The following is an 11,075-nucleotide window of genomic DNA, read 5'->3' as shown; positions in this document are numbered from 1 at the left end:
TGTGTGTGTGTGTGTGTGTGTGTGTGTGTGTGTGTGTGTGTGTGTGCGCGCGCGCGCGCGCGTGTACAAATTTCAGCTATTTCAAAGATAAACTACAGCTTTAGGAAACGTTTGGCTGCAGGTATTTCTTTCAAGCTTTGTCGCATTCTATTATCTTGAATGAATCATTATTACATTCATTTTTCACATAAAATACTCTACTTTAAACGAGCAATATTGTAGTTAAAAAATGTTATTCATTATGATAAATTTTTTGCTTTTGATGTTTCATTTTAGAGTTTAAAGGAATTAAACACATGTGGAAGGAAAAGAAAAAACATAAGTTGGCAGAATAGCTAGCTAACACATTAGTAAAATATGACTTATCATGGCAAGTATCAAACAATGAGTATAATAGGACATTATTGATTACAATGCCACGTAATCCTTTAAATTGGCAAAAAGGAAAAAAATAAGTGTACAAAAAGGGGAAGAGAGGTGCAAGAAAACTAAAGAAAGATGAGAGCACACAACATTGTTATTAGCAACTAAAACTGAAATTGTAGAAAATGTCAAAAAGTTTCTTGAAGTGTATCCTGCATCCATATATCATGTCACTAAGAATAAGAAGAACATATTGACAATGTAAGAATGGATCAAAAGTAGTACTGTTATAACAATTTTCTTTCAATGTGGTCATACTTATTTTTTTTAGTGTAATTTATGCACAGGGCTGTTAAGTATCGACAGAATAAAATCCTTAAAATAATAGAAAAAATAGGTAGAATGGAATCATTGGTTGGTCAAATCACAGATAAACGAAGAATTGTCTTGCATGAGGTAGTAAGAATGGATTATTACAAAGCAGAACACTTCGCTGGAGTGACATTCCATGTCCAAGATGAGTTGCATTGGTATGATGTAAGTACTGAATTAAACCTTTATAACTTCACATGCATATGGAAACTATTAATTTTAAAAATTTAGATTTTCTTTTGAATTTTTAGTCTTATTTTTCTATTATGTCTTCATAATATATATAAAACTCTTGTGTGTGTTATGTGTGTTCGTGTGTGTACGGGTGTGTGGGTGTGTTCGTGTGTGTGTGCGTGGGTGCACGTCTGTGTGGGCGCGTGAGTGCGTGTGTACATGCGTGCGTGCATGTGGGTGGTTAGGCTTATTTTTTTTAGTGTTCGATGTAGTTCCAATTTTTCTCAACTTATGTACAATTTCATCCTTTTTTTCATAAGATCGTCTAAATCGTTATTAACATAATGTACATGTGAACAATGTTTGAATGAGCTGTTGGATTATTGCTTACGTGCTCATCTTGTATAGTTGCTTACGTGACCATGTGTTGCTGTTTTACTCCTCCACCACTGTGAATGTAACCACTATTATAGCTACTATTAGAGCAACTTTTTTTCCTCCACCGTCGTGACGCATCAAATTCCTCCACCATTGCAAGTGCATCACCAGCCAAGAGGAATCACGAACCACCTTGCGCCTCCAATGCAAAATGTGAATCCATCTTTAACAAAACCCTTAATGCAAACCACACCTTACACAAATCCAAAATCACTCCTAAAATTAGGGTTTCTATGATGGTGGTGTCGCGATTTGTGCTTGCGATTTCCATGTTTCTATTTCGATTTGGATGATGTGATTTAGAACTTTTATTGTCCGATGTTACCATTAGGGTTTGTTAGTTCGTTCTTCACTCGTGTTTTAGCACAACCAAAAGTGGTGTTGTGGTGACTCACGACGTTGAGTTAGTCATGGTAGCTAGCTAAGATTTTTGGGTGTATTAGGAAGAAAATTATATCACGTTGCAATTACGTCAAAAAAAATGAAACAGATCATTCAAACATTATCCACATATAATATATGATAACTATTTAGATAACGTTATAAAAAATGACCAAATTAAACATAAATTATAAAAATAGAAACCATATTTAACACTAAAAAAATGATACTAAAATTTAAAAAGTCAATGAAAATAGAAATAAAGTCATATATATATATATATATATATATATATATATATATATATATATATATAATCATATTATTTCCACTCTTAGAAGTCTTTTATAACTTTGAAACAAATCTGTACTTTGTTTCACATTCTTGATTCATAATTTGATTTATCTTAACTTTTTTTTATAAAGAATAGTTAAATATAAAAATTTACTTGAATATGAAAAAAACATTACTTTTTAAAAAAAAGTAAACAGTATGTTTGACCCTTTTTATAAAGGAGACTTAAGCGAAATAGAACAGATCTAAAAAAAATGATAAGCAGAACATGGATAAAAAAACATTTTACATTTCTCACAAGTCATGAGAATAAATTAATAAATGATGGTTAAAATAAGAAAAAGTTGCTTTTAGTAGTTTTGATGTGGGTTTGTTCATGTGTAACGTTCCTCTTCCTCTCCTCTCTTCTTTTTGCGTGTCCAACATTTTGTTTCATTTCAAATGGTAGTTTTTCTTCTGGAATTGTGCATTTCTTCTTCTACGCTTTAAAATAATTTTTTCTTCTTCCGCTTTTTTTCTTACTCTATTGTGTGATTTTTCTGTAAATCAAATTTGTTATTTATAAAGTATTTGTTTCTTTTGGTTTCTCCTAAATCGGATCTCTTTCTGTGCAATTCTTCTGGAAATCTATGATATGATATCTAATGTAAACATTTTACAAAATCAAGTTATTATGTCATCCGTTTTTATCAATGCTACACTTTACTCTTGAAATTCCCTACTCAATTTAGAGGATCCAGATCCATCATTAGCCATTTGTTCAGGTAAAAAATCAATGCAGAAACCCAAGCACTGTTCGTACTGATATGCAGTATGAGAGAATGCATTACTGCCAAATTCTGAACAAGATTGCTTGGTGTTCTGAAAACTGATAGCGATCTTCAACAGCCTACTGTGTTGAAATCACTGATTAAGAGACATTAGCATTGTTCAACTTGAAGTTATTTTCTCTGAAAGGATGATTCAATTCAAAATTTGTTGTATTAAGCACAATCGTGGCCTTACACTAAGAAACCAAATTGAATAACTTTTCTATCCTGAAGTGTTATGTACTGGTTTCTGCAAAAAATGACCATCGTTTCATTCCTAATATCTATGATGTTCGTTATAGTCTTCCTTTGTGCAAGCAGCCTCTAATGCTTGTCATGTAAAAACTAAAACAAACGGACCAGATTTTGGAACTAAAACTATAGTTTTGTAACAATAAGTTTGAATAAGAAATTTGTGAAAATGGACCACACTAAATGAATAATCCAAATATTTATTCCAGTAAGCAATATCTACCACAACTGCTTAAAATCCTTCTTGCATATGGTCCTGGATTCATCCCATTGCAGCGAGAATAAATTAGGGGCGCTCAAAAAGGGTTGTTAAGCTAATCCATCGTGACTATCTTTCAACTAAGAGAACTATTCACATTTACCACGAAATTACAAGAAAAATGTTGATTGGTACCCAGTGTGGTAATGATTTTTTTCTTGGCACTCAAAATTTAGGAAATTGGGTGATGAAACCATAATTACAGCAATCATATGCTTGTTTTAGGAGACTCTTAACTCTAGAAAAAAAAATCCTCTTTACTTTAAGAACAAACCACGAATCAAAATTCAATACTCGAATGCAATTAGGGTTTACTCCATTCCCCCAAATTGATCGAAAATTACCACAACACAACGCAGCTTTCATTAATTAAAAGTAAGAGTAAAAAGCCGGAAGAAAAAAAATTGGGAAGAACAGATGGTATATAATTTGATATAATCGAAAAGCTAGAAGTGGGTCTGACTTAAAACAGCGACAGTACCGACAACATAAAGGAAAAATAGGAAGCGAAAAGCATGAATATAAAAGCAAAAGCGAAATTCCTTGGTGTGACTGACAGAGGAGGGATCAGTACCTCCTGTTGAAGGCGAAGGTGGGTTGGACAGGGACAGGGTCGACCTGGACGATGCCGGAGACGTCGTTGATACCGAGGGAGTGGAGCATTTCCATGGTTTCCTTGTCGACCTCGATGTGGTCGGTGTTGATGGCGGAGATGTCGGGGACGAAGTCCATGCGGCGCTCACGCTCCTCCTCTTGCAGCTTGAGCGAGATGCCGCGAACAGGACCCTTCTGGATGCGCTTCATGAGATGGGTGGAGAAACCTGCGATCTTGTTCCGAAGCCTCTTGGAGGGGATGATCGCCACCTCTTCTAGAAGCTTCTTGTTCGTGTGAAAGTCTAGCGTCATCCGAGAGTAGTAACGCTCGATCACTTGCCGTGAAGACTTCTTCACCGTCTTCGTTCTCACGCGCCCCATGCTTCTTCTTCTTCTTCTCTTCTTCTTCTTCCGCTTCTCTCTGCGGCTTCTCTTCTCTGCTCTGCTCTTCTTTCGCACTGCTCCTTAAAACTTAGGTTTTCATCATTTATCCCTATAACTTGGGCTTCCTCTTAACTTTCTTATATTTTTTTTCATATTGGGCTTCAGCTTTACTCCTACACCGTATAATATTTCTTCGTACACTCCCCAAATTTTTAAAATGATATTTTTAAACATAAATTTACTTTCAATGTTCTCTGTATTCTTCTTCCTCTATGACACTCTTTCTCTTTTAACAGCAGCAATAGTGTTATACACTAATAAAAGGTATTTTAGACATTTTCTGTTGAAGTATGGGTGCAGTTAGTAATTATGGAAATGTAGTACGCAATAGCCTATTTTGTTTCTCCACGTAACCCTTTTCATTCTTATGTCACTCCCCTTACAATTTAAAAAACAAAAATCACTTCTATTTTTTTTTCTTAGTATTTTTTGGATTAAACCTTTTTGAATAATATAATTTATTATTAAAATGTTAGTAAATCCAAATTAATTATATAAGAAAAGGTACATTCTTTTCCCATATTTTGCTTGATCTAGGATCTTTTGTTTTTTAAAATATACAATAATTAGAATTTTTAATATTATTATACTAACAAAATATGTGTCACATTCATGGATTTGATTTTTAATTTTTAATTCTTTTAAATTTTTGAAAAAAAAATCTTCTGTGACGTTTTAAGTTGATATCGCGTCATAAATCAAATAATTATTCGAATCTCAATTCGATTATTTTATTTATTATTTTAATTTGATTCAGTTTCAATTTCTTTTAAAATTGAACAATTTTATTTATTGAAAATAAATTTAATATTTATATAAATGTTATTTTATTATTTAAATTAAAATTTACTAAATATTAATATTTTTAAGGAGATTAAGTTTATTTAAATTTATATTTTATATTAAATTTTATTTAAAATTTGTTTTAAAACTTTAAATGTATTTATTTTATTACATCAAACTTTATATTGTTTTTTTATTTGAATTTATATTTCAAATAATTATATATAAATTAATATAGATTTATAAATCTATATTTAAAATATTTTTATAATATTATATATTAATAATTTCTATATAAATGTTATAGTTTAATAGTAACAATTCTATAAATTCAAATGTAAAATTTTAAAATGATTTTAAAATTCATTTTTTTATTATGATATCATAATTATTTAAAAGATATTATTTGAATATAATTTATTGCTATCAAGGAAGTCTAATTCTCCCTAAACCTTTCCTGTTAGCACAACATTTTAACTTTAATAATATTTATAGTAAATTCATGATACTATTATCAATAGTTTTGTTAATATCATTTTTGTATCATCCCTTACAATAATAGTCAATTAATTTTATAGCAAATTCATGAAACTATAATCAATATATAGTTTTGTTATTATCATTATTTGTATCATCCCTTAAAATAATAGTCCATTAATTAATTAATTAATTAAGTAGTAAAAGAGGAATAACAAATATATAATAGAACATATAATGAGAGAAAGTAAAGTTGATATTGGATATTCAATCTTTACACAATATACAAGACAACATCTTGTGCAAGAAAGTTTTGGATTGTGGTGCTGTGTGTGGCTTTGCACAATGAACAATTTCAGATCCATCAATTCTACTTTCCTTTGCTTTCTCACACTCATTCAAGAACGTTTGAAATGCACTTTCACAGTATTTAACTGCCTCTGAAACAGTTAAATTCTGTGTTAATTTGGGGTACGTACTCTTCTTATGATCCCCATTTAAAGTTGCTGTCAAGTATATCAATTCTTCTTGAAACTCACTCAATCCTGCATCTTCTTCTGCACCACCCTCTCGTAGTTTCATAGGCTCCGGCAATTTCACTGAAATTCGTATTACGAATAATAATCAAAATGGAAACAAAAATTGTTAGTAGACTTTAAGTTTAATTCAACCGATGACATCTCGTGCATGATAGTAGTAGAAATTATGTGATCTAATATGAGTCCGATTGATACCATATTAAAAGGTGGGCTTTAATCCTAAGTCAACTCTACAAAACTATAATGAAAGGTGAGGTTTGTATATCTTTTATATATTCTAAATTGACTTTATCTTTAGTCGATATGAAACTTTCAACAATTTATATCTACTTATATACTCCAAATTGATTTTATCCCTTATATAAATCTCTATTAAATAATGATACTAGAAAAGAAAAATAGATATCTGACCTGGACAATCAGTACGTGGAGTGGTAAGAGATAAGAGATTTTCGAATGTTCCAGCCCATGCATCACGCTTTGTCAAGAAATGAGGAAGATTGAACATTTTCTTCACAGTTGCTGGTATTGATGAATGTTCATACTGTGATGTTGGGAATGGCCCAGAGGGTTCATGCAACACTGTATACAACATAAATAATTAATTAATTACTACAACATAACATATTTTGAGACATCATCAAAAGCCGAGAATAAATAATTCATACCTTTCCCTGCCTGAATCCATGGAGAAACAATGATGGTAGGAACCCTAACACCAAGTCTATCAAAGTGAAAGTTGAATGGTGGAGGACCTGCAATGTCATCTGGGTTTGGAACTCCATCGACAGGCGTTGGCACATGATCATAGAACCCGCCATGTTCATCATATGTTATCACAAACAATATTTCATTCCATTGAGGACTTCTTCTTAGTGTCTCGTACACTTCTTTCACAAACCTTTGTCCCTCTGCAACATCATGCGATGGATGGTCGTCATTTGCAGGCACTGATAGCAAGTCAAAATATCTTTGCTCAATCACCACATAGTTTGGCAATTTCCCTTCTTCACAGTGCTTCTTGAACTTTTGATCGAACAAATGAAAGTTGTCTATGTATTTCACTTTCCTAAGGTTTCTGAAATATATTTTTAATTATTAGTAACAATAAATAGAGTAAAATTATCTTTAAATTTCATTAACAGAAATACTCAAATCAATTTTAAGTTTACATCGACATATTTAATACTTTTTTTAGATTTACTTGAAATCAAAGTTTACTTTAAACTTCAATTAAATTCAAAAATTTTAAAAATAATTATATTAATCAAATTTAACTATACTTAAATTTTTTAAATTGCAATTAAACAGATGAAAAGTGAATTACCTATAAAAAAGTGTGGATGGTGGGTATTGGTAATATATTCCAAAACTGAACCCATTTTCGTCCAAAGAGTCAAATATAGTCTTCTGTGGCAAACCTCCAATAAGTTTCTGCGTATCCTGAGTGGTCAACCCATACGACGTCGCAGAGTGCACGTATAGCCGGTTCGGTTGGGTCGGACCGGGAACCGAAGCAAACCACCGATCACACACCGCAAACTCCTTAACTAACTCTCGATAAACTGGTAACAGATCCGGTTTGTACCCGTTCATCACTGTCTCCGCCGTTGACCCCTTCTTTTGCTTCACCGAGTTTTGAGCGAACCCGTCCATTGTCGGCAACACTTTCTTCGTCGTCGAGGACTCGCTCCACGGTTCGCCGAAAACTTGTTCGTACACATCCTCCACCGTGTGACCCGGGTCCGGTTCAACAAAGTCAGACTGGTCGGAAAAATAAACCCGGTTCGAGCCTGGCTCCGAGGTGGAAATTGGGTTTGACTCCGAACCGGTGACTCCGTCGATTTCCGGGTTGAGGGACTTCATCCAACCCAACATGTGGTCAAACGAACGGTTTTCTTGAACCAAAACGACGATCGTTTTGATGGGGTAAGACATGTTTGATCCTGAGATTTCTTGAGGTAGTGTTGATGAATTCTCAAATGGGGTGTGAATAGAAGCTTTTATAGAGAAGGTGAAATATATATATATATATATATATATATATATATATATATATATATATATATATNATATATATATATATATATATATATATATATATATATATATATATATATATATACACACACATGGTTTAGCTAACTCACACCTATGTAAGAATTAGGTAACGATTCCTTATATTTTACTTTGAAATTTAAGTGGAAAATTGATTATGGTTGAATTTGACTTGATGATAAATTTTTTATTTAATTAAATCATGCTATAATTTATATGGTATTTTCTTTTTATTGTATATTCTCTGTCAAATAGCTTGTTTTAATTTATTTATTTTCCCATTATTTTGTAATTTTGTTTGGCTTAATTATTATAATTGTGCTTTACTTTATTGGATGATATGATTTCTCTTTCTTTGGTTTATCTTTCTTTTCTGATATGACAGAGAATCTGCTTTTCTTATTTCACCACTAATTGAGGGAGAATCACGAGTTTAGCTGTGTTAATTATTGACACTCAGTTTCTTTAGGCTAAATATTATGGAAGTATATTTAAAGAAATTGAAAAAGATCATAAAATGGAAAGGTAAACAAAAGTTTGAAAAAAAAAATATATCTTTTTTGAAGAAGACAAAGTATTATCGTAAGTTATTGTTATGTCTGGAATTTCTGAAAATAATATAACTGGCAGAGAGTTGTATTAATTTACTTAATCCTTTATAAAGAAAAATTTATGAGTGGAGAAATTTGACCAAAGAAGAAAGAAGGAAATAGAGATAACTCTTTGATTGGTGATAGATTTAGATTTAGATTTCGTCTTCTTTGCACTACCAATATTGTATAATAAAACGATCAATGGTGAAAAATAAGACTAATTAACACTAAATTATTGTATGGTAATAATAAATTTATTTATAAAAAGGTTGTTTCTATGCCCTTAATAGTCTTACATTATTAAAAATCAAAATCAAATAAATTTAAATTTGTATTTTTTTTCTTCAACTTTGATAAGTATTTTGAAAAAGAAAATGATGAAGAAATTTTAAACTTTAAAACAAATAATATATCAAATAGATAGTTAATCATAATAATATCATTTTAATAGGTTTAAAGTCAGAACACTGACTATGAAAACACTTATAATCCTTAACTAGTTTTACTACATCTAATATTTTTACGTGATTTAAAAATTAAGATTAAAGATAATTTAAATATATGTGTTTTTTACTTTTTAACATGTCTTTTAAAAATAAAATTATGAAAAATTTAAGACTTTAAACAAATAATACGTTGGATGTAACTATTGTCCTTAATATATCATCTCAATATAATTAAGGTTGGAATGAAAATATTGTAACTTATTTTTATGTGTTATTTAATTTAATATCTTATTATACATAAATTTAATTATTTTTAAGTGGTGGATGATTTTAAATTTTATAAAAATAAAAGTGAGAAATGTTGTGGTTGGTGATGCAACGTGGAGAGACATAACATATTAAAACATGAACACGTATTGGTTTTGGAAATGCTGAAAGATAAACAATGACGAAGACCACTTGATTCTAGAAGTGGTAATGTTATTAGAATACATCATCAACGAAAATTCATCACATTAATATAATGACGAATTTTAGTTATCATATCCAACTTCAGCAATTTCATTTTCTAAAGACTGTTAAATTATTTAAAGTAAATGTAATTACTATGGGTACTTTATTTAATTTCCTTAAACTTTAAAACTTTGCTATATCTTGTAAATGGAGTAAGTGCATGTTATTCTTTAGTGAGTCATGAACTGAGTCATGGACAGACGGTCAACTTTTGCAACGATACGTGAGTGAGTTATTAGTAAGATCAGATGGGTAGAAAAATGAACTGAATGGTCAATTATCAGTACAATTAATTTTAATGTTATTTAATATAGAGGTAAAGTGTAATTACTAATAATTAGGTCGTAATTACATCGTTGCTAATCAAAAGTCTATTCCAAAATTTATAAATATAGGTTTGAAATAAGAAGATGGGTAATATGTATTTACTGTACCATTAATATTTGAACTGTCAACATTGAGTTGACTTGTGCATTCGAGTGCCTTTTATGAGTATCCTTCAAATAGTTTGGAGGAACGATTACGAGAGGACTTGAATTTGAAAACAACTTTTGGACCCTAGGTGATTCACTTGATGTTGGACTTTTAACATCGATCTTACATCCCGAAACATTATCATGTCCATTATGGGTTCGAGTCTTCAACAACCAATAAACTCTATGGTGACTATAAAGAATATGAAAAATAATATTATGGTAGAAGAATTGGAGAATCACCCCCCAATTAGCTAGAGATAATCAGAAACATGCAAAGGTAGATGGAAGAAATGCAACAAGGGTATGAAGAGGAGCTTGCAACCATCAGGGCTGAAAATGCAACCATATTCCATGAGCAAGGCGTGGTTGGTGCCTCATGCCTCGGCCTAACAACAATAACATCAACATGTTCCACCAGGCATAAAGAAGACCCATGCATACCCATGATGGCAACACAAGAGCTAGCAAAGAGAACTCGTCCGTATAGACAGTCAATACGGCCAGTCTGTTGCCCTTCATAGTGAAAATCATGGAGACTCCCATGCCTCCAATCCTCCCGACCTTCGAGAAGTATATTGGATCAATTGATCCAGTTGAACATTTAAGGATGTTCGTCAACCAAATGGCTTTCTACATCGCAAGCAACCTAGTGTGTGTAGAGTTTTCTCCCTGTTCCTCAAAGGGGAAGCTTTGGTGTGGTTCAACTAGCTACCACCCAATTCCATTGTCAACTTCATCATCATTCGTTTGTTGTTCGACAAGCAGTTTGTCATGAGCCGATCGCATCACCTAACGATTCTTGTGCTGGTG

General features: G+C 31.6%; 2 protein-coding genes across 2 annotated transcripts; both read right to left on the bottom strand.

Moving 5' to 3' along the window:
• Positions 1-3,744: 3,744 nt before the first annotated feature.
• LOC106773695 (40S ribosomal protein S17-2-like) lies at positions 3,745-4,401 on the bottom strand. The gene has a single exon (XM_014660432.2). The coding sequence runs from the start codon at positions 4,315-4,317 to the stop codon at positions 3,910-3,912; it is 408 nt and encodes a 135-aa protein (XP_014515918.1). The 5' UTR covers positions 4,318-4,401; the 3' UTR covers positions 3,745-3,909.
• Positions 4,402-5,878: 1,477 nt separating this feature from the next.
• Positions 5,879-8,182, bottom strand: LOC106773654 (non-specific phospholipase C4). Its single transcript, XM_014660385.2, has 4 exons — positions 7,507-8,182; positions 6,848-7,257; positions 6,591-6,761; positions 5,879-6,239 (listed from the first exon to the last, which is right to left on the bottom strand). The coding sequence occupies exons 1-4, from the start codon at positions 8,115-8,117 to the stop codon at positions 5,908-5,910; spliced, it is 1,524 nt and encodes a 507-aa protein (XP_014515871.1). The 5' UTR covers positions 8,118-8,182; the 3' UTR covers positions 5,879-5,907.
• Positions 8,183-11,075: the final 2,893 nt, after the last annotated feature.

This window comes from Vigna radiata, chromosome 9 (assembly GCF_000741045.1).
Source record: "Vigna radiata var. radiata cultivar VC1973A chromosome 9, Vradiata_ver6, whole genome shotgun sequence".
NCBI classification, from domain to species: domain Eukaryota; kingdom Viridiplantae; phylum Streptophyta; class Magnoliopsida; order Fabales; family Fabaceae; genus Vigna; species Vigna radiata.
The sequence above is the reverse complement of the archived record's forward strand: the minus strand, read 5'-3'. Positions and strand labels throughout refer to the sequence as shown.